This window comes from Megascapheus bottae, chromosome Y, assembly GCF_031878675.1.
Source record: "Megascapheus bottae isolate mThoBot1 chromosome Y, mThoBot2.hap1, whole genome shotgun sequence".
NCBI classification, from domain to species: Eukaryota; Metazoa; Chordata; class Mammalia; order Rodentia; family Geomyidae; genus Megascapheus; species Megascapheus bottae.
This window is the reverse complement of record NC_143548.1, coordinates 8,964,120-8,991,315: the sequence shown is the minus strand read 5'-3', so window position 1 is coordinate 8,991,315 and position 27,196 is coordinate 8,964,120. Positions and strand designations below refer to the sequence as shown.

General features: G+C 40.3%; 1 protein-coding gene across 3 annotated transcripts; it reads left to right on the top strand.

The window, feature by feature from the left end:
* The first annotated feature begins 13,234 nt into the window (after positions 1 to 13,234).
* On the top strand, positions 13,235 to 26,438 carry LOC150040296 (RNA binding motif protein, X-linked-like-1). Of its 3 annotated transcripts, none has more exons than XM_090327329.1 (9): positions 13,235 to 13,324; positions 15,497 to 15,609; positions 15,981 to 16,087; positions 18,785 to 18,953; positions 21,047 to 21,199; positions 24,522 to 24,636; positions 24,889 to 25,005; positions 25,083 to 25,165; positions 25,529 to 26,438. In XM_090327329.1, exons 2-9 carry the CDS (start codon positions 15,504 to 15,506, stop codon positions 25,756 to 25,758), a joined length of 1,080 nt encoding a protein of 359 aa, XP_090183455.1. In that variant the 5' UTR covers positions 13,235 to 13,324; positions 15,497 to 15,503; the 3' UTR covers positions 25,759 to 26,438. The 3 variants fall into 3 exon arrangements, with proteins under 3 accessions (XP_090183455.1, XP_090183457.1, XP_090183454.1); XM_090327331.1 differs by having other exon boundaries at positions 13,271 to 13,799; XM_090327328.1 differs by having other exon boundaries at positions 13,272 to 13,433.
* The last annotated feature ends 758 nt before the right edge of the window (positions 26,439 to 27,196 follow it).

Genomic DNA, 27,196 nt, shown 5'->3' with positions numbered 1-27,196 from the left:
TTTTAACATTGACACCGTTTTCTAATATCTCGGTCCCATTTCCCTCTGCCCAGCCCTGCCCCCATCTTGTTTTCCCCCCTACCTTATCCGAGTTCAAATACCCAAATAAGCATATAAACAATACATGTGATACCATGGTAAAATACTGTAACAATTTGAGATAACCAAGAGACAGCAAAAGAGATGAGAGATACCATAGTACATTAAGGACACCAATCACTCATTACATGGCTTTTGTTTCTAAATCCTGGAGGTCTTTCATTTATCGTCATCCTATATGGACTTATGTATGTAGGTTTTGCTCTATTGTAAATCTTTGCTAGGAGAGCCCAAGGTTTGTACTGATTATGACAAATGAGGGAAACCATTAAGCCTATATTCCTCTGATTCTGGCTTACTTCACTTAATACGATTTTTTTCTAATTCTTAGACCATTTCCTTACAAATGGGGCGATGTCATTCTTTCAGACAGCAGCATAGAATTCCATTGTGTATAAATACCACATCTTGTTGGTCCACTCATCAACTGAAGGACCTCAGAGTTGGTTCCATAACTTTGCTATGGAAAATAGTGCTGCAATGAATAGCACTCTGCTAGTGGATTAGGTAGGTCCTTGTTTCGGGACGATTGGGTAGATGCTAAGTAACAGAATTGATGGGTCATAGCGGGGCTCTATGTTTAGACTTTTGAGGAAACACCATCCTGCTTTCCACAGTGGTTGCACGAAATTGCACTCCCTCCAAAAGTGTAGGAGTGATCCCAGCTGGCCACATCCCTTCCAGGATCTGTTGTTATTAGATTTGTTGATCTTGGCCATTCTAACTGGGGAGAGATGCAGTCTTAGAGTTGTTTTGATTTGCACTTCTTTTATGGACAGTGTTGTTGACCATTTCTGCATGTGTCTATAGATCATTCTTATTTCTTCTTCAGCGAGGACTCTTTAAGTCTTTGGCCCATCTTTTAATGGGATGGTTGTTTCTTTGGAGATTAGTTTTGGAGTGATTCAATTTTTTGAGCTGTTGATATATTTTAGATATGAGGTTTTTGTCCATTGTATGGTTAGTGAAGATCTTATGGCACTCTGTAGGGTCTCTAGTTAGTTTGCCAGCTATGTCCTTTATCATAGAGAAGCTCTGCAGTGTAATGCAGTCTCATTATCCAGACTTTCTCTGATTTGTTGTGCTTCTGGGTCCTTATTAAGACAGCTTTGACTATTCCTTCTTATAAAGTTTTCAGGGTATCTGCTTTTACCTTGAAGTCTATGATCCATTTGAGGTTAATCTCGGTGTAAGGTGACAAAGACTTTAGTTTTCTACAGGGCTTAACCAGTTCTGCCAGCAGCAGTTGTTGAACAGGCTATCTTTCTTCCATTCTATTTGTTTGACTCCCTTATCAAAGATTAAATCTATGGCCATAGGTCTGTGGGTTAACATCTGAGTCCTCAGTTCTATTTCATTGGTCCTAAGGCCTGTTCTTGTGCCAGTACCAAGCTGTTTCGTTCACTGTAGCTCGGTATTGAAATTCCTCCTGCGCTGTTCTTTCTGCTAAGAATTGTTTTTGCTATACAGGTTCTTTTATTGTTCCATATGAAATTTTGCCTTGCCTCTTCTATTTCTTTAACCAATGACATTGGGATATTGATGGGTATTGCATTCAGTTTGTTGAGAGCCATTGGCAAGATTGCTATTTTCATGATGTTCATTCTTGCAATACAGGAGCATGTTTCCTCAGTTCTACTTCAGTTTCCTTTTTTGGGGTTTTAAAGTTTTCATCAAAAAGGTCCTTTACATTTTTAGTTACGTTAATTCCTAGGAGCTTTATTTTGTTTGAGGCTATTGCAAAAGGAGTTCCTTTCCTGATTGTTGCTCAGAAAAGGAGTTTTTCAGGTTTCCAAGCCACCTACACACCACCATATCTAAATAGTCTACTAAAGAAATTTACATCTTGTGGTCTTGCTGGTTATATTTATGCTGAGGTTCTGACACTGGAAGAATGTCCTTGCTAGACTCATATAGAGTACTTGCTAGACTCATATGGAGTACTCTACTTCCACTAATGTCACCCCACAGTATAGGGAGACTGGAACAGACTTGTGCACCACAGTATTTCACATCTTCCTCTCTGCCCTCTTGTTTCTCCAAGTCAGCCAGTCTTTGCTGTACTCAGATTGTGGTGCAGGAGCTTGTACATTATCACCATGTTCATGACAATGCCTCTGGTTTGGCATGGACAGTACAATCTCACTACCAAAAATAGAGCATGGTCACAGGGAATATGGGTGGAGCCCAGATATGGCCTTGTTTGGTGCTCTTTTTCTTTCTTTTTCTTTTTTTAATATATTTTTATTGTAATTAATAAAAGGGTTACATGATATTTGCCAGATAGAAGGTGCATTAATTCACATACATTGATACCCTTTCACATGTCTTGGTATCCATTACCCTCCCCCCACCCACCACCCACTCCCCATATTGATTTTCCCCTCTTCCCTATCAAGTTTCAGATAACCAAATACAAATAAATTCAATATATCAGATAACAAAGTGAGATACTGTAACAATATGAGATACCCAAGGGACAGGAAAGGAGATGAGGGATAACATAGTACATTAAGGACAACAATCATTCTTTATATGGCTTTTGTTTCAATATCCTGGAGGTCCTTTCAATTAGCTTCATACTATATGGCCTTATGTATCAAGGTTTTGCTCTATTGCAGATCTCTGCTAGTAGAGCCCAAGGTTTTACTGATTATGACAAATGAGGGAAACCATTGAGCCTCTGTTCCTTTGAGTCTGGCTTACTTCACTTAATAGGATTTTTCTAAGTCTTTCCATTTCCTAACAAATGGGGAAATCTCGTTTTTTCTGACAGCAGCATAGAATTCCATTGTGTCCAAATACCACAACTTGTTGATCCACTCATCAACTGAGGGACATCTAGGCTGGTTCCATATCTGTGCTATGGTGAATAATGCTGCAATGAACATTGTTGTGCTAGTGGCTTTAGTATGCCCTAGATTCTGGATGGTTGGGTAAATGCCAAACAGTGGGATTGCTGGGTCATAGGGGAGTTCTATGTTTAGCCTTTTGAGGCACTGCCATGCTGCTTTCCATTGTGGTTGAATGAGTTTGCATTCCCACCAACAGTGTAGTAGTGATCACTCCTGGCCACATCCCCTCCAGGATCTGTTATTGTTCGTTTTCCTGATCCTGGCCATTCTAACTGGAGTGAGGTGGAATCTTAGAGTTGTTTTGATTTGCATTTCTTTTATGACCAGAGATGTGGAACATTTCTTCATGTTTCTATGGGCCATTTTTGTTTCTTCTTCAGAGAAGACTCTCTTTAAGTCTTTGGGCCATCTTTTAATGGGATGGTTGTTACTTTGGAGATTAGTTTGGGAGTGATTCAATTTTTTGAGTTGTTGATATATTTTAGATATAAGGCCTTTGTCTGTTGTTAGGTTGGTGAAGATTTTCTCCCACTCTGTCGGCTTCCCACTTGTTGTTGTAGACGCTCAACGCAATAAATTTTCCTCTCAGTACTGCCTTTGCTGTGTCCCTAAGGTGTTGGTATTTTGTGTTCTCCTTACTGTTAAATTTCATAAACTGTTGGATTTCTGTTCTGATTTCTTTGATATAACCCATTGTAGATTCAACAATGTGTTGTTTAATATCCATGAGTTACAGGGTTTTCGTTGGTGGAGATGTGTGTTCAGTTCCAGTTTGATGCCTTTGTGGTCTGAGAGCATGCAGGGAATAATTTCAGTGTTTCTGAATCTGTCCAGGTTTTATCGTGTAAGATGTGGTCTATTTTGGAAAATGTTCCATGTGCTGCTGAGAAAAACGTATATTGTATTGTTGCTGGGTGGAATATTCTGCAGATGTCTGTTAGATCTAGTTGGTCTATATAGTTGTTCAGTTCTAAGAATTCTCTGTTGAGTTTTTGCCTTGTTGATCTGTCCATAGGTGAGAGTGGTGTGTTAAAGTCACCAACAATTACTGTGTTTCGGTCTATGTATAGTTTCAGTGTAAGTAAAGTTTGCTTGATGAAGTTTGGAGCTCCAGGATTGGGTGTGTAAATATTTAGGATCGTTATGTCTTCCTGGAGGAAAGATCCCTTTAGTAGTATGTAGTAATCTTCTTTGTCTTTTCTTACTAATTTTAGTTTGAAGTGTATTTTATCTGATATGAGGATGGCAACTCCAGCCTGTTTATGGGGGCTGTTAGCTTGATAGAGTTTATTCCAACCTCTCACTTTCAAAAGATGATTTTTTTGGGGGGTAAGATGTGTCTCTTGAAGACAGCAGAACGATAGCTCTTGCTTTTTGATCCAACTAGACAGCCTATGCCATTTAATTGGAGAGTTAAGTCCATTGATATTGAGAGTTAGGATTGAGAGATATTTATTAGTTCTTACCATTTTTAAAAGCTTTTATTAGGGCCTGTGTCTTGACAGTTCTTGTGGTCCTTAGATGGTATGCTGTTTAGGTGACATTTCTTTCCCTATATTGCATTTATTTTGGTTTTCTGTGTATAGAACATCTTTAAGGATTCTCTGTAGTGTTAGTTTTGTTGTGACATATTGTTGCAGCTTTTCCCTGGAATGGAATGTTTTTATTGTTCCCTCGGTTATGAATGAGAGCTTAGCTGGGTACAGTATTCTTGGCTGGTAGTTATTTGACTTCAGGGCATGACATATTTGCTTCCAGTCACTTCTTGCTTGCATGGTCTCTGCTGAGAAATCTGGGGTTATTCTTTTTGGTTTGCCTTTATAAGTTACTGATCCCTTTTCCCTGGCTGCCTTTAGGATCCTTTCTTTGGTTTCTATTGATCCAGATCGGATCACAATGTGGCGGTGGGATGTTCTTTTCTGGTCAGGTCTGTTTGGGGTTCTAAAAGTTTCTTGTATCTGGATGGGCCTGCCCTTATGGATATTTGGGAAATTCTCTGAGATGATTCCCTGAAGTATATTTCCAATACCATCGACCTCTTTCTCCAGACACTCCTCAATACCAATTAGCCTTAAATTAGGCTTCCTAATTGTATCTTGGACCTTCTGAAGTGCTCTCTCATATTTCCTAGATTTGGATTGACTCGTTTTCTGTTCTTTCTCTATAATAACTAAATTATCTTCAGCCCCGGAAATTCTCTCCTCTGCAATGTCTAACCTGCTATCAAAGCTATCTACTTTATTTTTCATCTCCCTTGCTTCTAATTGCTCATTTTTGATGCCTTGCATCTCTTCTTTTAGATCATGTATGGATTTCTTTAGCTCCTTTGAGTGATTAGCTCAGTAGCTTTATTTTCTTTGGACATTTGCTGGAGTTCGGTCACTTTTTTATTTGTGGATTCTATGAATTCATCCCTCTTTCTTTGAAAAACCTTTATTATGGCCTCCTTTATGGCTTCTTCTTTTTCACTTATCACCTTGTTTATAGTTTCCTCTTTTTTAACTATGGCTTCCTCCCTTATCTCTTTCTTTATATTTTCACATTGCTTCTTGAGTTTGTTGTTGTTGATTTCTTAAGGTAATTGATTTCTGTGGCTCCCTGGTTCTCTCTTTTTGGGAGAGAGAGCTAGGCAGCGTTCCTATTGTCTCGGCGCCATCTTCCTTCTCCAGTTTTGTGTTTTATTCCATTTCTTTCTTTTTCTTTGTGTAGCTCCTGTTTAAATCTTTTTTTTCATAATTTTTATTGTAGTTAAGAAAAGCATTTCATTATATTCAGCAGATAGAAGGTGCATTACTTCACATACATTGATACCCTTTCTGTTGTCATGGTCCCCATTTCCTCCCCCCCATTAAAAAGATTTTCAGATGCTGAGTATTTCACCTCCATTTCCACTGTGGGTTGGCTTAGAACATACCATAGGAAAGTGCAGTTTTGCCAATGTTGTATTTTGAAGCACGTGTGCACATATACATGTGACACACACACACTAGTATTTAGCATTGGATCACATATTTAAATTCTTTGCTTCTGGATGTATAACGTATACCCTTTGCCTAATAGCAAGTATTTGCAGGAACAGCCCCATGCTGAAGGAGTATGATAAGAGCTAACTAGCACTGGCATGAGGCATTTTCCCTTGATCTATGTGCTCCAGCCCTGCCTCTACAGAGTTTGGCTGTCTGAGTGACATGTAGACCTCAGTGTGGCCCATGATTGTGCAAACAACATATGGCCCTGTGATGATACAGCTACCAAGAAACTTCACTGAAGTGTCGGGCTCCAACACACCCCATCCCCACCTACAGCTGCAGTTTTGATGCTAGCTATTCCAGAGGATCATGAATAGGAGGTATACCAAGCCTACCTACCTCCATTCTAGGAGGAAGACAGGCCTTTCCATACCCTAACATCAACCTGGGGTGCTATTCTCAGAGCTGGGTAGCATATTCTAGAAGCATATCTTCCCTGGTCACTCTCCTTCTCTGCTGTCTAAAATGCACATATAAGAATGTAGGCCTTTTCCCCTATGCCAACAGTGAGAGGAACAAGGCAACAATCAGGAAAGCAACTCCTTTTGCCATAGCCCCAAAGAAAATGAAGTATCTAGGAATTGTCTTAACCAAGAATGTAAAGGACATTTTTGATGAAAACTTTAAAACCCTGAAAAAGGAAATTAAAGCAGAACTGAGGAAATGGAAAAACCTCCCATGCTCCTGGATTGGTAGAATCAACACTGTGAAAATGACAGTCTTGCCAAGGATATGTACAAATTCAATGCAATATCCATCAATATCCCAATGTCATTCTTTAAAGAAATAGAAAAGGCAATCCAAAATTTCATATGGAATAATAAAAGACCCGGTACAGCAAAATCACTTCTTAGCAGAAAGAACAGTGCAGGAGGAATTTCAATACCAAATTTTAGACTCTATTACAGAGCTATAATAACAAAACAGCCTGGTACTGGCACAAAAACAGTCCTGAAGACCAATGGAATAGAACTGAGGACTCAGATATTAAACCACAGACCTAGGGCCACTTAATCTTTGACAAGGGAGCCAAAAAAATAGAATGTAAGAAAGACAGCCTCTTCAACAAGTGGTGCTGGCAGAACTCGGTAAGCACCTACAGATAACTAAAGTTGGATCCATCTTTGTCACCCTACACTACAATTAACTCCAAATGGGTTAAAGACCTCGAGGTAAAAGCTGACACACTGAAAACTTTACAAGAAGGAATAGGAGACGCACTAGAACTCCTTGGCACATGTCGAAACTTTCTCAATAAGGACCAAGAATCACAACAAATCAGAGAAAGGCTGGATAAGTGGCACTGCATTAAACTGCTGAGCTTCTGTATGGCAAAGAACATAGCTTGTAAATATAATAGGAAGCCCACAGAATGGGAGAAGATCTTCATTAACAATGGGCAAAGACCTCATATCTACAATATATAAACAGTTCAAAAATTGAATCACTACAAAACTGATTTCCAAAGTAACATCCATACCATTAAAAGATGGGTCAAACACTTAAAGAGAGTCTTCTCTGAAGAAGAAATAAGAATGGCCTATATACACATGAAGAAATGCTCGATATCTCTGGTCATAAAAGAAATGCAAATCAAAACAACTCTAAAGATTCCACCTCACTCCAGTTAGAATGGCCAGGATTAAAAAAAAAACTAATAACAACCGATGCTGAAGCACATGTGGCCAGGAGGGATCACTACTACACTGTTGGTGGGAGTGCAAACTTGTTCAACCACTATGGAAATCAGTATGGCAGTTTTTCAAAATTCTAAACAAAGATCTTCCCTATGACCCAGAAATTCCACTTCTTGGCATTTACCCAACTGGCCAGAAACAAGTACATACTAAATCCACTATCAGAATGCTGTTCATTGCAGCACTATTTACCATAGCAAAGATATGGAACCAACCCAGATGGCCCTCAGTTGATGAGTGGATCAACAAGATTTGGTATGTATACACAACAGAAATCTAGGCTTCTGTCAGAAAGAAAGACATGGCCCCATTTGTAAGGAAATGGAAAGACTTAGAAAAAATCATATTAAGTGAAGTAAGCCAGACTCAAAGGCACATAGGCTCAATGGTTTTCCTCATTTTTCATAATGAGTAGAAACTTTGGGCTCTCCTAGCAGAGATTTCCAATAGACCAAAACCTAGAAACATAAGGCCATACAGTATGACACTACATGAAAGGACCTCTAGGATACAGAAACAAAAGCTATGTAGTGAGTGATTGTTGTCCTTAATGTACTGTGTTATCTCTCATTTCTTTTTCTGTCCCTTGGTTATCTCATATTGTTACAGTATTTCACTTTGGTATCTGATATATTGGATATACGCACATTTGGGTTTTTGAAATTGGATAGGGAAGGGGGGAAAATAAGATGAGGGGTGGGAGATGGGGGGAGGGAAATGGGGACCAAGACATGAGAAAAAGTATCAATGTATGTGAAGTAATGCACCTTTTATCTGGCGAATATAATGTAACCCTTCTATTAATTACAATAAAAATATATGAATAAAAGAGTTTAGGCATTGCATACAGTTCCAGTGCTACCTTAAAGACAAGACTGTCAGGAGGGATACAAACTTTTCCCTAAACCTATCAAGCTTTGAGTCATTAGCAGTGGTTGTACACACTGTCACTCCTCCATGCCCCAAACACACAGAGGCTGTTACCACTGTCCGGGAGAATCATGGCCTGTGGACAAGTCATATGATCTGTGAGCATAGCCTCCACTTTAATAGCCAAGGTTGTGATTCTATCATCCTCAATCTCCCAGCTGTGTTTCATGTACACATGCACATATACTTGTGAAATTTAACCGTATCTGAACATGCTCTAAAATCCCTTTACCACAGCAGCCTGATAAAAGGCATAAATGATACTCTGCTCTCCATGAAAGGAAAAGAATATTGAAATCATGAGACCTGAAATGTAAACCCAGGAAGGGCAGTACATATGTACGCACATACCACACACACACACACACACACACACACACACACACACAGTTACATATGGACACACATACATGCACACATATACGCTTACATTCATAATACAGGCATGAATATTAGTTATAAATTGAAAACGTCACTAAACAAAGAATATGGAGGAGGCAATACTGTAATGCATATTACAGCTACGTATAGATTCCTAATAACCAGCAAACTGGAACATGGGAAATACTTCTAGCCTGAGGTAAAAAACAAAACAAAAAAAATAAAACAAAACTAAACAAAAACCTACAACACTCAGGTGGGAAAAGTCAATCATGAGATATGTACTTAACAAGATGGAAGAGACTTACCCACAACCAAGAAAAAAAGAATGTACCAAAGGGGCAGCGCCCTTTGTGGTATGGAAGAAGAGATCATTCTTGAAGAAAATCTTCAAATAGACCAGGGACAAGGGACTCTGAACAAAAGGATTCAGCCAAAAGTGTATGCAGTTCTCAGATACACATAGAAGGCTAGAAAGGGTAAAGAGAAAAAAATCATGAAAAAGCTGCAGATGGAGGTTCCTGGTATCACGTTTCAAGGACTGTGCTTTGGACACAGTTTCCTTTATTATCCACCAAAAGTAAATGCAATGTGGAGATTTAGTGAAGGATTAAGCGGTAGTTGACAGAATAAACAGTAGTTTATTCAAAATACACCAATATTCATAGCAATACTACCACGACTGTGTGCTGGTCATGAAACTTGAACTCAGAGTATAGATAGTGTCCCTGAGTTTTGCACACTCTTATCACTTGGGCACAGAGCCATTTCTGGCTATTGGGTGTTAAATTGGAGAGAAGAACCTAATGTACTTTCCTATGCAGACTGGTATGTATTGTACCCCTAAACCTCAGATCTCAAACATCTGAATAGGTAAGGATGAGCTAGGATGCCTTGATATTCACATCTTTTTTTGTTTGTCTTAGCCAATCCGTGGCCTTAGTTCAGGGCCTGTACACCATCCTTAGGCTTTCTCAATTTTGAGAGGTCTATTACTTGAGCCACAGGAGAATTTTCAAGGCTGTAGGTTCCAACTCCAGTTTTGGAAATGTATCAGAGACTAGGGGGTGAGAGTAGAAATCCACTCCATTCAGCTCAGCAAGTCATGGGAACCTGCTAAAGTTGACACATACCGAGGTGACACCTTAGGTGGATCATGCCTGTAATCTTGGCTACAGAGGACCCTGAGATCTGAGAATTCAGTTGAAAGTCAGTACAGAAGAAAACACTATTGAAACGTTACCAAGAAACCAGAAGAAGTATAGGTATACCCTCAGGTGCTAGTGCACCAGACTAAGCACAGTGCACAGGGACAGCACTCTGGCCAAGTCAGTATCAGCACTGGGTTATACGAAGAGGGCAAGTTGCCACTGTATCTGGTACATGTATGCTTGAATTGGGGAAGGGAACGGGAACAGGACCAATGCAACAGCAATCCCAGCAAAATAATATGTTGGAAATGCACTTCACAGCACAGTGGGTAGGGGACAGGATGAAGAGGAAGGGGGGAGAAAAATAGGTGAGGGATAACAACATTCTACAAGTAAGGTACTCACCACCCCACATATGTAACTGTACCCCTCTGAACATCCCCATGACTATAAAACTTAATAAAAGAAAGAAAGGAAGAAAAGGAGAAAAAATGAAAAAGACATATCAGAAGAAAAACTGAAAGAAACAGAAAGAGCAAAAAGTCAAAAAAGAATACCCGAAAATGAAATAGAGAAAGGGTGGGGAGGGAAGAAGATTGAAAAAGAAATACTGGAAAAGAAGGAAGGGGGGAAATAGAAAGAGAGGAAGGACCAAAAGAAAGGATGACAGAAAAGAAAGAAACGGGTACAAATGCAAGGGGGAGGAAAAAGCAAAAGAGAAGGGGAGAAAGGAATGGTAATAAAGTCAGAGAAAGAGAGTGGAAGAAAGAAAGAAAGGAAGGGAAAGACAGGACAGAAGACAGTACTTTGGGCACTCATAATCCACATGTATAACCTTATTTCTTGTGAGGTAGACATCAGGGGACTGTAATTTGAAGGAGAATCTGGGCAAAATGACCATGAGACCTCCATATGAATCGAAAAATCCTGGCTGTGGTGGGAGATGCCTATTGTCTCAGCTGTGGTTCACAGGCCGGACAGGCTCTGGCTAAAGCAGGACGTTGATTCCTCAGTGGTCAGAGCAACAGGCCACGAATGTAGTGAGGAATCTCCCTGGCAGCTACAAAGACTTCCGGAAGTTCCAAATCCAGCAACACTGAAAATCAGAGAGGATGGGAGATATGGATGGAGTGGTTTATACCAAACAAGCCCAAGGCTCTGAGTTCAAATCCCAGTACTCTGCTGCTTCCGGTCTTTTTCCTTCATCCCTGATGATGTTTGTCACTATTTTCATTATAATACCTATGCTCATTAGTGCTTGAGGTATGCATCTTAGTAAATTATTCCTATAAGTCATCATAATGTTTCTTCTTTAACATAGTGAATCTGAGAGAATATTAGGTTTCCTATCCAAAGAGCACTGGAAATTATTGGCCAGTTTTCAGCCTTTCTTCTCAAGTCCTTTTTGTAATTTTTTCCCTGTGTGATCAAGCTGATAAAATAATAACCTTGTAGGTGTCCCAAAACTTGTGCTGGTCTGAAACTAACTTTATGGTGACAGGGTTGATTTTATATCTGACACAGCATTCATTAATGCTGGTAAATATTTTATCATCCTTTACTTGCTTTTGCTATTGCAAATTGGGTATGGAAAAAATTGCAGTATTATCAGGGTGCTGACATTCATGTGGGTACCAAATACATTTAGGTAGTTCATTGCACTGATGGACAGTGCTTTACATACAATATTACATAGTATTCTACTTCACACTGGAGAAGGTCTTTTCACATGTGCCATGTCACTAACAATACAATGTATTATTTACAGGAAAGATTTTCCTGTGACCTGCACACACTGCTTAACTGTCACTATGTAGAAATACAATGTGAAGTACACACATCTTATACGTTGAAAGAAGAAGAATGTATTACTACTAAAGGACCTCAGATAAGAAAATATGGTAATTGGATCTGTAGTAAGCCCAGTGGTAGAGTGCTTGTCTAGCATGCAGGAAGCTCGGGGTTGGACTCCTTGGTACCACGGCTACACAGAAAGGAACAGAAGGGGTGCAGAGATCAAGGACCGGGCCCAGGCCCTGAGGTCCAGCCGCAGGACTCACACGAAAAAAGAAAGAAAGGCATAAATCCATACAGACACACACATAGAGACACACACGTACACAGTGAGATCTATACATGTATCTACGTATGGCTTGTTTATGGATACGGAAATTTGTGCACGTATGTACACACATAGGCATACCTATGCATATATGCATATAGATGTATGTGTATATATGCATGCCGTATATATGGGTATGGATATGGATACATGGCACAGATATGGTACTCAAGTCGGAAGAGTACCTTCATTTTAAATGCAGTGTTCTAAAAGCGGGGCAACTGCATACAATTCTATGTACCGTCAGTTGCAGTGGTGTCATTTCTCTGAAGGGAACAAGTGTTGAAGCTAATAAGTCAATACACGATGCTTGTCAGATCAGTATGTAGGGCAAAGTACCGAACAGTGTGATGCGGAGTGTCCGTGTTCAGAAGTGGTGTGGATACAAAGGGTGAGGAGGACGCCGTGGGTCTGTACCTGTGAGCGTCGGTCCTCAGGAGGCTGAGACTGGGCAGTAGGGTTCCACGTTGAACCAACGTGCCAGGAGATGAGTACTGGAGGAGCACTAGTACTTGTACAGACACAAACAGCAGGCCCCCCGCAAGTTAAGAGGAGAGAAGATCTTGGGTCCAACTACTACATTAGCATGGACTGAGAAAAGAACACCGGGAATTAATCGGCAGGCTGTGGAAGGAAAGAAATGGAGGCTTTGGATTCCTGGCTTTCGTTTTGGGGTGTGTCGTACTCCGGCAGAGGCCCGTGGGAGGACATCATGTCAATATTTGGCGGGGGGATTCACCGGCTCTTTAGTACCAGGCCATCTGGCTCTTCCTCAAGCTTTGCTGATAGTGAAGGAATGGCAGGGAAGAAGGACCATCATTCACAGTGAGCATTTCATTTTACTTTTGCCTCCCCTCGCGGTGGAGCCCAAAACTCGAGAATCCCTCGGCGGCCCACCCCTTCGTGTTACAGCGCCCACGATGCCGACTTCCTCAACCGCTTGGCCCCTTACATCCGGGACCTTCAGGACGCCAAATGGGTGGGGCCGAGGCGGGGGCGGTCGCTGAAGCGGGAAGCGGGAAGCGGGTCATCGCGTCACCATAGAGACTCCGGAAAGAAGGTAAGAAATACAGGAACACGGGTACAGCACCGATTTCTGAGCGGCGGCAGGGACTGTCCGAAGCTGAATCCTCTCCCGTGAAGAGAGAAATCGTTGTGGCGCCGACGTTGTAAGAGTTGTACCTCAGGTTTTACCGGACGTCCTAGACACATCCTTTCAGCACGGTAGACACTGATTCACCTGTGCACGAAAAGGTATTGTTGGCTGGGGGTCGGGAGGAGCGGGGCCTCACAGGCTGCTAAAAGCCGGCTTGGGGCCCGGTTCCGTGGAAGGAAACCCCGCGGAGCTGGAAGTTGTCCCGAGTGGGGGATGGGCTTACACTCTGTGGTGTCCCCGAGGAAAAGCAGCGGAAAACCACGTCCGCGGCGGAGAATCTCCGTTGTCTAGAAAGCCTTCGGCCTGCTGCGAGGGGCTCTGGCTTCCTGCGACGGGGATTTTCCCACAGCGAATGCTCTCCCCACTTGCCCAAACCACGGTCCGCCATTTTGGGGGGCGGGGCGGGACGTGCGGTGGGCTGGGTGGTGAGGGGGCCGAGGGGTGGGGTGCGGGGTGCAGTGCGCTGCGGTGGGAGGGGCAGCTGGGGAGGTGCGGTGTGCGGTTCCGTGCGGTCGGAGGTGAGGTGGACTGGGGCGGGGTGGAGGGCCCGGGGTGGTGAGGTGGGGTGCGGGGTGAGGTGGGGTGTGAGTGGTGAAGCGGGAATGGCGGTGGAAGGAGGCCCGGGTGGTCAGGTGGGGTGGGTGGTGAAGCGGGAATGGCGGTGGAAGGAGGCCCGGGTGGTGAGGTGGGGTGCGTGGTGAAGCGGGAATGGCGGTGGAAGGAGGCCCGGGTGGTGAGGTGGGCTGTGAGTGGTGAAGCGGGAATGGCGGTGGAAGGAGGCCCGGGTGGTGAGGTGGGGTGTGAGTGGTGAAGTGGGAATGGCGGTGGAAGGAGGCCCGGGTGGTGAGGTGGGCTGTGAGTGGTGAAGTGGGAATGGCGGTGGAAGGAGGCCCGGGTGGTGAGGTGGGGTGTGAGTGGTGAAGCGGGAATGGCGGTGGAAGGAGGCCCGGGTGGTCAGGTGGGGTGGGTGGTGAAGCGGGAATGGCGGGTGCTGCGGTGGAGGCCGGGGTGGTGAGGTGGGGTGGAGGGCCCGAGGTGGTGCTGTGCTGCGGGCGTGGGGTGTGGTGCTGAGCTTGGGTGATGAGTTGGGGTGGGGGTGTGTCATGGTGTTTGGGGTGCAGGGTGGGGGTGGCTGGTGGGTCGGGCCTGGACCCTGGGCCTACTTGCTGACCCTGACCTCTTGTCCCTTTTGGCGCTCAACCACCTGAGCCACGCAGCCACTCCCAGTTCGCTGGGGCTGAGCTGGAGAGCAGAGTCTCACCAGGGCTATGTTAAATGGAGACAGAGGAAACATACATGACGCGTGCCTACATCTTGCAGAACTTCCCAGAGGAACTGTTTCCTGCCTGCCTTGCTGGAGTTAACGGCTACATGCTGTCTTTAGTAATTGTGAACTGCTGAGGATGCAAACGTCACTCTAAAAGGCTGATACAAGGTGCCAGGAGCTTGGCCTCGTGGTGCAGAGCCTGCCTTACATGCACCAAGACCTGGGTTTGATTCCTCGGTACCACATACATTAAAAAAAAGGCCAGAAGTGCTACTGTGGATCAAAGTGGCAGAGCTCCACCCTTGAGAAAGTACAAGGATAGTGCTCAGGCCCTGAGTTCAAACCCCAGGACTGGCAAAACGTTGAAAACTATAAATAAATAAAATGGTGATGGAGAGTTCATGAGTCCTTATGTTTTTGAAACTGCAAACATTACATGCAGTGTGCTCTTACTGAGAAATGGAGTGTGAACACTGTACATGTTGACTACTCTGATTTGCTCAGTCTGATCTTCTGTCTTGTATCCCACAAATATATAACATGTTCCAGTGAAATAGTGATACCCTGAACATTTCAATTCTTAAAATTGTACATGCAATAAATTTATCACAATCTTCTATATCTTCTTACTTTGACCTAATAGGCCAGCCATAGCGGTGCTTTACATGTGACAAATTTTGTTGTTTCAAGTAAGACTCATTAAGGTCTAGTTTTTCGGGTTCCTTGACTAGAGTATTAAGCACACTGAAAACCTTGGATTTTGATTTTGTGTGTGTGTGTCTGTGTGTGTGTGTGTGTGCACCCTACAGGAAAAGGATGGCATCTGATCAGCCTAGGAAACTGTTTGTAGGAGGCCTTAGTGCAGACACCAGTGAAAAGGACCTTAAAGGGATCTTTTGTGTGTTTGGACACATAGCAGAAGGTAGGTCTTTGCTTAAGCCTCTGTGTGGGTAAATAGATGTTGAATACATGAATAATCTGAAATGGTTCAAACAAAATGTCTGTTCTTGAAACTTGAAAGACAAATACTAGATTTTAAATGAAGCACTGACTCCCTGCAATGCCCTAAGCATCTGATAGCACTGAAGATGAAAATAACAAATGTGTTGTGGAAACATGTGAAATGTGATGGGCTTGTTGTTACTGAAATATTAGTGAATGTGTAACAGGGATAGATGTCAAGAAAGCTTTGACTGCTGTGCCCATCAGCATAGTATTAAAAAGGAATCACTGTTCATGCCGTTTTATTCTCCATGTCCTTACATACACTAAAACGGTTTCTGTATATTGCAGTTATTTTGCTGAAGAATGGGGAAACGAAGAGGTCTAGAGGCTTTGCTTTTATTACCTTTGATAGCCCTGCGGATGCTCAGTGCGCAGCCAAAGAGATGAATGGAAAAGTAAGCATCTTTTAGTATTATCCTACTTGCCAAAATTCAGCACTTGCCAAAATTAGTTTCTTTTCTGCAGTTGACATAATATATGATGATGTGGTGAAAAGGTGATATGATGCCATATGGCCCCATTGACACTTTGTGTTGTAATATACTCAGAAATGGCTGTCAATCATGTACCTGTGGTTCACAGTTCATGAACCTAGGATTCATTTTAAAAGAGGATGCAGTCAGGCCATGGAGGCCACAGATGATTGTGTTAGACATCTGAAAACAAACAAACCGGGCCGGGATTTGGCCTAGTGGTAGGGTGCTTGCCTAGCATTCACCAAGACCTGGGTTCCATTCAACAGTACCACATACATAGAAAGTAAGCCAGAAGAAGTGCTGAGTCTGAAGTGGTGGACCTCTAGGCTTGAGAAGCCCAAGGACAGTGCATAGGCCCTGAGTTAAACCCAGGACTGGCAAAAAAAAACCAAATTGAAAAATAATGTTTTTATCATCTGTTACAAGAAGTAAAATTAAAAGCCAGTAAGGCCGAGAGCAGTAGACTAGGAAAAACCTGAGCAACAATTTACAAGTCCCAAGTTCAAGTCGCTGTAGGAACAGAGACCAAAATCTTGAGAAAGGAATTAGATGTGCACAGCTTATTGAGTAGATATTATAAACTTGTTTCATGTTCCTATTCCAGGATCACTATCAATAGTATGTTAGCCCTCCATCAGTTAGACCTTGCTGGGCATTAGTGATCATTGTGTAGTCCTAGCTATTGGAAATGGCTGAAATCTGCTGGAGTTTAGTTTCAACTATATGAGCCTACATGTCCTAATAAGGAGAAAAAGTCCAGGTCATAGAAGTCTGTCTCAAGTTGTAACAGGCAGTATAAGCAGTCCAGTGAGCTTGAGGTGTTGAGTTATAAGTTGGAAGCTAGAAAAAATAAGTAAATAAAGCTACAACTTTAAAGAAACCTGCAAAAAGGACAAACAGAACAGATAAGGAAAGAGAAGCATCAATGAAAAAAATGAAAAGAAATCAAATGTATTACAAGTTGTGGGAAGATTTTTGATGGTTGTTTCTGTCGGGTACTTTTGTTTCCCGGTCCTGGGAATTAAATTCTGAATCTCTGCTCTATCCTTGGGCACTTTTTCCTCAAGGGTAGGGCTTTGCTAGTTGATCTATTGTACCACTTCAGGCTTTTCTGTGTATATGGTACTGAGGAATTGAGCCCATGACCTCATTCATTCTTGCCGAGGGCTGTACCGCTATGACAGGGTCCTGGCCCTTCAAACTGTTTTGTTTGTCTGTCTGTCAATTTTGGGTGATCTGGGGGTTTGAACAAAAGATTACTGCTTGCTAAACAGATACTCTACATGCTTAACAATTGTTTTTATTGTTAGTGTAAATAAAGATGATGTACAGAAGGATTATAGTTATCTAAGTAAAGAGTGGGTTTTTTTTGGACCATGGCACCCATATTCTACTTCTTGCATCATGCCCCAGCTTTTTTGGTTTAGCTATATTTTCTTGAGGTGAAAGTACTGCTTACTTGCCTGTCTAAACTACCCTACATTTTTCTAACTAACAGTGACATCTAACTTGGTGTGAAAATCTTGCACTGATCGTTTATCTTCCTAATCTCCTCCTACACATTACCTGGATATTTCCTAGCAACATGGAAGTATTTCGGTGACATCAAAGCTTTAAAAGGCACATAGGCAGGGTCACACAGAATTTTTGTGAAAAGTGGGTTTGATGGAAACTAACATGGACAAATGGATGGATCCTTTCTCTCCTATAATTCTTGGCATTCCTCATGCAGAACGATTTCAGTAAATCACTCGATTATTTCATAGTAGTGATTATGGATGGCTTACTTTTTTCTGTCTTGAATACAATCTATCTATGTCTTTGAGGATTACAAATTCTAAAGGTAGTGTATCTCTAGCCTCTTTAGTTTTTCTGTTATCTATATTGACACTGGAATTCAGGTCTTCAAGGTCATGCTCCATTTTCCCCTCACACAGGTGGCTCTATTTCAGTCAGTACTAAATTTTTGCTAATAAATTGAAGATAAGAGCCTCATGGAGGTTGATACCCAAGTAGAATTTATATCACTGTTCTAAGGTTTTGAAGCCACTATCTATTCTGGGGGTAGTTTGTTTTCCTTTTTGTCCTTACATAATTCTGTCACCTTTTGTGATTCTTTTATCGTTTAAGCTCTGCCTAGTATATGCCCGCATATTTTAGCCCTTCCTCTTTGTCCTTAAAGATATTACTTCATATATCTGCCTTCTAAAAATGGACTCTTTTGGCTTCTTCTCATTTGATAACTATACACAAAAATTTAACAGCTCAAGAGGAATTATTATCAGAGATTTATTTTGCTTTAGTTCAAGCAGAAGCACAGATGAGCATCTCCATAAACTAATGTTTTATTCTTTCATCCAACTCATGTTTTATTCAGTTCTTCCTCTGTGTTATTCATTAAAGCAGTACCAGCAGAGTATTCTGAATATGTACTCTGTATACTTTTATCTCAGGTTAAGGAAAATGAATGCACTTCATTTGATGGAAAATACTTGTTAATTTGAAGCATATACTTTGTGCCTTTTCATATTTGCAAGAAAATATGAAGTGGCAACAAAAAACTCAAAGCAAATTAGATTGCATTACTGGTCAAATTCTTTATTTTTATTTTTTCAGTTGTTGGATGGGAAAGTAATTAAAGTAGAGCCATCTTATGGCAAACCATCTTATGCCAGTCGTGGTAGAGAGAGAGGACCACCTATCTCAAGAAATAGAGTGACCCAAAGAAGTCTGGGCTATGGAAGAGGAGGAAACAGTGGCCATTCTTCGTCTGAAGGGAACTTTGGTAATGTTTTAAAAGAGAAACATACACACATAGGATTGAAAGCCAGGAAGTTTGTAGAGACTGAATTAATTCTCACTCACTTCCTCATGAGCTGAACTTAAATTTACTGCTAATAAGAAAGCTAGTTCTAAGCATTTTAATAAGTAAGATTGACTTCACAAAATACTTTTAAATTCACTATAGTGTTGCCATACCATTATAGAAATAGCACAAAAAGTAAAATTTTGCCCTTAACTCATTCAACAGGTTTTCTCTCTTGAAAGTCATCATGTGCTGGGAGCTTAGCCTAGTGGTAGAAGTGCTTGCCTAGCTTGCTCGAAAGCCTTGCTTTCATTCCTGGGTACCACGTACATAGAAAAAAGCTGGAAGTGGAGCTGTGGCTCAAGTGGTAGAGCTCTAGCCTTGAGAAAAGTTCAGGGTCATGATCGGGCTCTGAGTTCAAATCCCAGGACTGGCAAAAGAAAGAAATCATTTGTAATGCACCCAGTATGAAGCAGTGCTGTAGCTTAAGTTATAGAGCAATAGCCTTGAGCTGCAGAGGTCTGGAGCAGCAACTACGCATAGAGCTCAAGTCCCACAATCCCTCCTCCAAGGAATGGAGGCATAGGTGGGGAGAGAGAGAGAGACAAAGAGAGAAAGAAATAAAGAGAGAGGGGTGGGGAGTATCCATATTCTCTGATGAATATATAAAGTTGAAGGGTTAGTCATGCAATTGGTTTGTTTTTGTTAAAAGTTATATAAATGTGCTCTTCTGTGATTCTGTCTACAGCTTGAGCAACAGCCTGAAGTTTAAATTTACTTTATGAACTAGCTAGAGCCTTCCATTCTCAAATGTGCCTTTGGTTTGTGAAAGACATAGAAAACTCATGTTGTATGTCTTTGTTGTGTTGTATGACCAGAAGAGAATGAGCCAGAAAAAGATGTCACATAAGCCTTCCAGATATTTCTTTTTCTTTTATTTGGAAAAGTGTGTCCTTACTGTTTCACTTTTTTTCCAGTCCTGGCTTTGATCTCAGGGCCTGAGCCCCGTCCTTGGACTTTCTCAAGGATAAGTTTACCACTTGAGCCTCTGCACCACTTTCAGCTTTTTTTTTTACCTATGTATGAGGTACCGAGGATCGGAACCCAGACCTTCATGCATCCTAGACAAGCACTCCACCACTAGGCCAAATTCCCAGCCCCACTATTTCACTTTCAAAAGCATAGTTTGGCCTTAAAAAGGAAATTATGAAGTATGTACTGAACATTTTATTTATTTATTTCATGAAGGTACCAAGAATATAGCTGTTAGTTCTAGTCATTAATTGCAGACACCTCTGTAAAGTATTGCAGCGTTTGTTGTGAGTTAAGATACATAGATTTAGATCTTTTCTTGTCCATTAAATTAATCTTGAGAAGCAAATGTCAAACTGAATTTGAGGATCAGTGAGTATACATTTTGTTTTTCTCAAGGAATTTTCCCCAGCCCTTAAGTATGGACACATTATTTCTAGTTACACAGACAATAGAAATGATAGAATTATTTTTATACCATGGAGGATGTTCATTGTATATCCATTCTCTTTGGAGCACATTGTCTTTATGCCTCATTTTTGTGTCTTATACTCTCTAGTTGGACTTATCTTAGGTGTATTTGAGTTCATATCAGCAATGTGTCCCAAAACATGTTTTCACAACCAGATTTAGATGAGTAGAGATGAGCAGAATTAATGTTCCTGTTCAGCACTGTTTTAATTCTTTCCTGTCCTTGCCTCTTAACTCTCCAGTTTTTCTCTCACATTTCTCTTTAAATGTGTCTTGAGGCTTTAAAAGTTTCCTTTTATAAACTGACATTGTAATTTAATCAGTGTGATATTTTTTATAACTTGCTCTTGAATAATAAAAGGTAATTCTAGGGTCTGGAGCTGGTGAGGTTCATTTGGTAGAACACACCCAATGAACAAAATGCAACAGTTGTAGTTCCACCATAAACCTTAAAAAAAGACAGTAAGAAGAAAAGGTAATTCTAACTTTTATGAATTTGGTGAGGCCTTTATGAGTTTGGTAGATAAAGTATTAGCTCCTTAACTAAGAAGATGTTGTTTTCAATTCAGGTGGCAGCAGATATAGTCCCAATTTCAACATGAGCTCTCCCAGGAGACCCTTTCCGGTTAAAAGAAACCCATTTGCTAGAATTGGCAGTCCTCCTCCTAAAAGATCTAATCATTCTGCTGCAGTGGGAAGCAGTTTTAAAGCGGGAGAGCAAGGTATCTACTGCCTAGTAAAAGAGAGCTTCTTGTGAGTGAGTATTGTATCATATGAATGAGATGAAGCTGTTGTCAGGTAAGTCCTTTGAGTGTAAGAAACAAAACAGGTGGTGAGAATCGTGTGGGCATTTTGATTGAGAGATCAGTTGAGCTTTTTTCATCAGGTGATCTTTGAGATTCATGAGATATAACTCTTTGGTGGTTATAGTTTTTAAACTAGTATAAAATCAGTGCTTCAGGTCATTGGTATAATATTCAAGAGATGCATTGCTTTCAGATCTCTTGGAGAATTTGTGGGTCAACTTCAATCAAGATTCTCTGCTACTCAAGTTTCTTTTTAATAGGTTATGTGAGCTCTCCATGGGATAGTTTTCTTCTTTTGTATGTCTGCTCTAGTTTTAAATTCTGTGCCATTGGTGAAAGGAACTTTTTAATTTGAAAGACAGTCCTTTATTAAAATTGTTCTCAAACCCAAATATGATAAGTTATCTTAACCTCTATAGAAATTCTTCCTCTTGAAGTCCATCACTAAATTTCCAAGTAAAAATTACAAGTTACATTTGCATTATTACAGTGATGCTTACCCTGACTCATTGGTATTGATTATGTAAAAATAGCAAGGCATATGAAAGTATAGTGATCCAATTTGTGCTGCCAAGGATTGTGCCATTGAAAGGAATGGATAATTAAAACAAATGATACAGGAGGAGTCTACTGTGAAACATCATTTGTCATGAGGTGGAAAGAGATCACTGGAGGCTTAGAAGCTATTTGAACTAAAATTCAAAATCACAAGAGGCAAAGTTAAAGTGATAGATTATTTAGTTGCATGTAAATCTCATAATACAATTCATTTTGCAATTTGAAGCACATAAATAACTACGGCCATAAATTTGTAGTCTCAAAACATGCCTAATGGACACATTGAAATGGCTTGAGCACAGAATTCAAAGTAAGCCTGAGATGACTAATGTAGCAAAACTGGAAATGAGGATTGAGCAGAAGAGATAAAAGTACAGATAGATACTAGCATAAAGTTGAAAGGATAGCCAATAATTTGAAAGTCATAAATTTAGGACTTTTGCTTGACCTTTGAATTGGGAGTAAGGAACTTTATGGTCTATTTACATTTTATGTGTAGAAGGTATAAACAACCAGCATATTTCCACTAGGAGATTAAACAATAATCAAAACACGTTAGCTCTAGGAATAAGGACATGATTTTAGAAGACATAGTATGTATATTACATATTAAATATATATTATAAATATATCATTATTGATTGATTTTTAGATCTGTGTATATATATATATATATGTAACAGTGAACTTTTGCATAATATTGACATCACAGAGTAGGAAACTAAATTAGCATTAAAGAAGGGTATCTCGCTCCATGATCTTGATATGGAGCCCAGCAAATGAGGACAAATTAGAATGTATGTATATATACAGGATTCTGCATGTGAAAAGTCAATACAGGACTTCAGTTTTTTTGTCAGTGGTGGGACTTGAACTCTGGGCCTGGGTGTTGTCACTGACTTCTTCAACTCAAGGCTGATGCCCCACCACTGGGCCACAGTACAACTTACAATTTTGTGGTGTTATCTGGACATAAGACTCCTATGGACTTCCGTGCTCAGGCCAACTTTGAACCGTGATCTTCAGATCACAGCCCACAGAGTAGCAAGGGTTAGAGCTGTGAGCCACCATATCTAGTTAGGATTTCATTTTTATCAGGGAAATATGAGAATTGTTTCTGTGAGTTGAGAAATGGACAGTTACATTTTAATTTACATTGGAATTACATTACTATACACTGTGGAGGTTCTGCTCTTATTACTCTCTGCTCTTATGCTTTTCATTTCAGTTTGTAGACAAACAAAAGGAATAGAAAAGGAAATAAACATTGTAAAACATTGCTTAAATGCAAGGACCAAACATTAATTTTTACAATGTAGGTGAATATTTGTCTCATCTCTGAAGCGCAGGTCTAGAAAGAAGTATAAAGACATCTGAACTTTTAAGAACTATTCAGATTGGTACTTCTAAGGTTTAGAAAGAAAATGTTATGCATGAGCAGTGGCACGTAGAATGTTTGCCTAACAGATGTGCTGTGTACACTTGAAGTGTTTATGTCTAATCTTAGACTAGTTGCAAAACCGGTAGAGATAGATTTTTAAAGGAAAAGGAAAGGAAGTGAAATGGCTACAGAAAAATAAATGTCTACATGTCACATTCAGCATCACTCCAGGCTTTTGTTTTGTTTTATTTTGTTTTCTGTCATCTTAGAGATTGAATTCAGTAACTACACACTCCCATGAGCTTTCTCAACATTAGCACTCTACCACTCGATCCACAGAAACACTTCCAGATTTTCCTGTATATGTGGTACTGAGGAACCAAGAACTTTGTGCATGAGTCTACCACTAGGCCACACATTTTGGGCCCTCAGCATCATTCAAAGTAACTTCATCTTTAGAACAGTCCGTACCTACAACTGTTATGTTATATATGTGTGTGTGTGTGTGTGTATGTGTGTGTGTGTGTGTGTGTGTGTATATATATATATATATATATATATATATATATATATGGAGAGAGAGAGAGAAAGAGAGATATAGACAGACAGACACAGACATGCACATACATACACACACACACACACACACACATATATATATATATATATATGTTCATTTTATAAGGGTATTTAAAAAGCTATACTTTGGGCTTTGGATTTTGATTTTATTTTTCTAGATGGGCTGTATTGCTGTGTTGTTTTCATGTGTCTCAAGGCAGTAGTGGCAAGTCACAGCATACCATCACACCATAATAAGGATATACTAAGCGATTTTCCATCCACAAGATCCAACATGTTAAATAAGCTATGTCAGATGAGATGTGTTACGTGTATTTTTCTTGTTTGATATTTTAATCTCATGATGCTTCATGGAATGTAATCTTATTTTAAATCAAGAAGATTCTCTTATGTTAGTCTCTGCTCCACTAATAAGACAATAAAAAGATATTCTGCAAACTGTTTGCTCTATAAGTATGCAGTGAGACTTTCAATGGTACTTTGAGAAGAAATATGACGAATCAAGTAAGAACATACTATACTAACAGTGATTCAATTAAATGTGTATGTTGTAGCTGTGAAAGAAATTTCATTTAAGAATTAACATTTTAGAGGAAGAAGTTGGTATATTTTGGAATACTTTAAAAATATTCCTCACAGGACAGAACAGTGTTTAAATTTTCATTTTATTTCATACATTCTCAGCATGATATACCTACCATAAACATTTTACAATTAAAGGTTCATTGTCATGTGGGAGAGAAACTTATGAAATGATGCCCCGGAGAAATCTAAACTCTTTTGAGAGAGATGAAGTTGCATCACCGAGGGCTGGTATTTATTCAACTAATTACAGGTAAATAAGATAACTAAATGACAAGCCTTGTAACAGGCAGAAATTCTGATGAAAGCATTTTTTTCTTGTTGTCTATTGTGTTCTGAATTGTTTCACATGTGATTTGGGCTTTGGTTTATGTGATTTGGAGAACCATCTACTCACTTACTCTGCCCATTTTTACCTTGGGGGCCTTTCCTGTTTTCCAAGAGGTGTTTGAGCTCTGTAAGTTAAACGTTGTCATAGTTCATTTTCTACTTTGAATTACACTAGAGGAGACCACATGAGTTCTCGAGACATCAAGGATTATGCTGGAGCACCTAGAGAATATGCATACAGTTATTATGGAGGTTACTACTCAAAAGAAAAACGTACTTCTAAAAGCTACAGGTATTACCCGTTCTACTAAATATGCTAACTGAAGTTGGTAATGGTTGCATTGATTGCTGCCTTTTTTTAAAATTTAGTGATCGTGGTGGCTATGATGGAAGTCATGGTAGAAATGATCATTCCAGTGGAGGTCCTTACGGAGGCACAGATGTCTGTTGTGGTAAGAAAGAATCCAGTGTTGACAAGTAAATGACAGAATTACATTACTACCCAAGCAGGGAAAACTAGTGTCAGATTTTGGTTACTTTGAGTATGTTTTGTGATGTCTTAATCACTTTTCCTTAGAATGATTTTAAAGCTGGATAAGGTATCTCATAACACTTTACCTTAAGGAATATTGTCACAGCATACGGTAAAAGGGTGCTTAACCCTATGAAGCAGCGATAACATGAATAATTAGAATTTATGTCGTCTGAGCATGTCAAAACCAAGTATTTCATGACATTTGCTACTTAAAACTCATGTATGATACAAAAACAGTGTTGTCATACAGTACTATGCCATCTCATCTTTGATCTTGCAGCAGAGGATTACCATACTGCACCAACTACACAAAAATTCACCAGGACCTGTGGTGGAAACAGTCAATATGATGATAACTGCAGCTCACAATATGAATGGAGAGGAAGAGATGAACATACTGCGAGCAGCCAAAGAGATACCCATTTGTGTGATCATCAGTATGGTGGGAGACGAGAAAGAGGGCCTCTTCCTTCTCAGGGGAGGGGTTACGAGGCTCCTCATAACTCATAAAAGTAGCTCAGGAAATGTAGGTTCACAGGAGATTGGGAGATTGTGGTGGAAGGCTTGTAAGAGGACTGAGAAGATATTAGAAGCATTTTTCACTTGCATGCCAAACTTCATTTTCCAACATACTAATAGTATAGTACTTTTCAATATTAAGAGAGTATCCCTAAACTACTTTGGTTTAGAGGAATAAGCATATGTTTATATTCATGTTAAATTTTTTTTTCATCTGGGCAAACAGTACATTTGAAGAGATCCACTGGTGTTTATGTTTCTTGAGAAAAGGGAGTTAGGATGGGGGATTAAATGTCAGAATCGTTAGTGTTATGGATGTGAGACACCAAGCCTGACAAGTACATTGCATCTTGATCAGTGTTGCCCCCTCCTTTTTTCTCAATCATTTTCCCTACTACATCTCTACTCTCAAGTTAGTTAAGTTTTAAATAATATGCATTGAATATGGCTGCCTTTTCCCACCTGTCTCCTGCATTCATATTCCCACCCTACCTTAACAAGTTTCTGCTCCCCATATTCATTTTGTTAAACAGTGCACTAGGTTTTGAGAGGTGTAACACATTTGGACACCTTCTCCACTGTACTATTTTTTCTCAGTTTGTTGTGTTATTTGTGTTGTATAAGGTACCCTGTCTGTTGGTATTTTTACAGAATAAAAGTACTTAGATAGAGTGCTGTCCACTGTCTGAATTTATGGCTGCCTCACACACACATGAGAAAAGTACCAAAATTTAAGTTTGAACCTAGGGAAAAGTAAATATGAAAGAGAGACAATTGAGGATGGAGGGAAAGAATTGGAAAAGCACTGAGTGTGTTCAGCAAAGCTTATAAAACAATAATTATGCTTATTAGAATACTTTGGGGAATGGAATGAAAAAAGTAGAACAGAGAGATTTTACATTGAATAGACATGTCAAGGGACAAAGTGGAAGAAGAAAAGCCACAAGGATTAGTAATTGCCAACAGGAAGTTAAAAATTCATGATTGCAACCTGGAGACTGGAGAGAGGAAGGCAAGACTCAAGGAGCAATTAATGCTGGAGACCAGTAATGCTGGAATGTATGTACTCAATTAGAAGGATAAATAGTGCGTGGAGAGAAAGCACAAATCATTTTTGTGTGTTTCCAATTAGGTCGTGTAACATCACTTTGCTCTTCTTCCTTCTTCTCCACTGGCTCTAGAGGAGGAGGAGCAGTACCTAGAGATCAGAGATTGGAACACCAGGGCGCTGTCCCTCTTCAGCAGTACAACTGCTGCTTTCATGCTAGAACTGGTAATTCCACACTCAGGAGTAAAACAAGTATGAGATAAGCACCTATGTTCTTTCTTTACACTCTCGTAGACTAAAGTCTTTCTGCCTAGGAGGGTCCATTCCATATACACATACACACGTAGAAAAATATGGTAATATGGTAATATGCTAATCAGG

Coding starts and splice junctions, on each gene's coding strand:
- LOC150040296 (XM_090327329.1), top strand. CDS start 15,504: ATGGCATCTGATCAGCCTAGGAAACTGTTTGTAGGAGGCCTTAGTGCA. Junction 21,200..24,521: donor TTTTAAAGCGGGAGAGCAAG/GTATCTACTGCC, acceptor TTACAATTAAAG/GTTCATTGTCATGTGGGAGA. Junction 25,166..25,528: donor AGGCACAGATGTCTGTTGTG/GTAAGAAAGAAT, acceptor TTGATCTTGCAG/CAGAGGATTACCATACTGCA.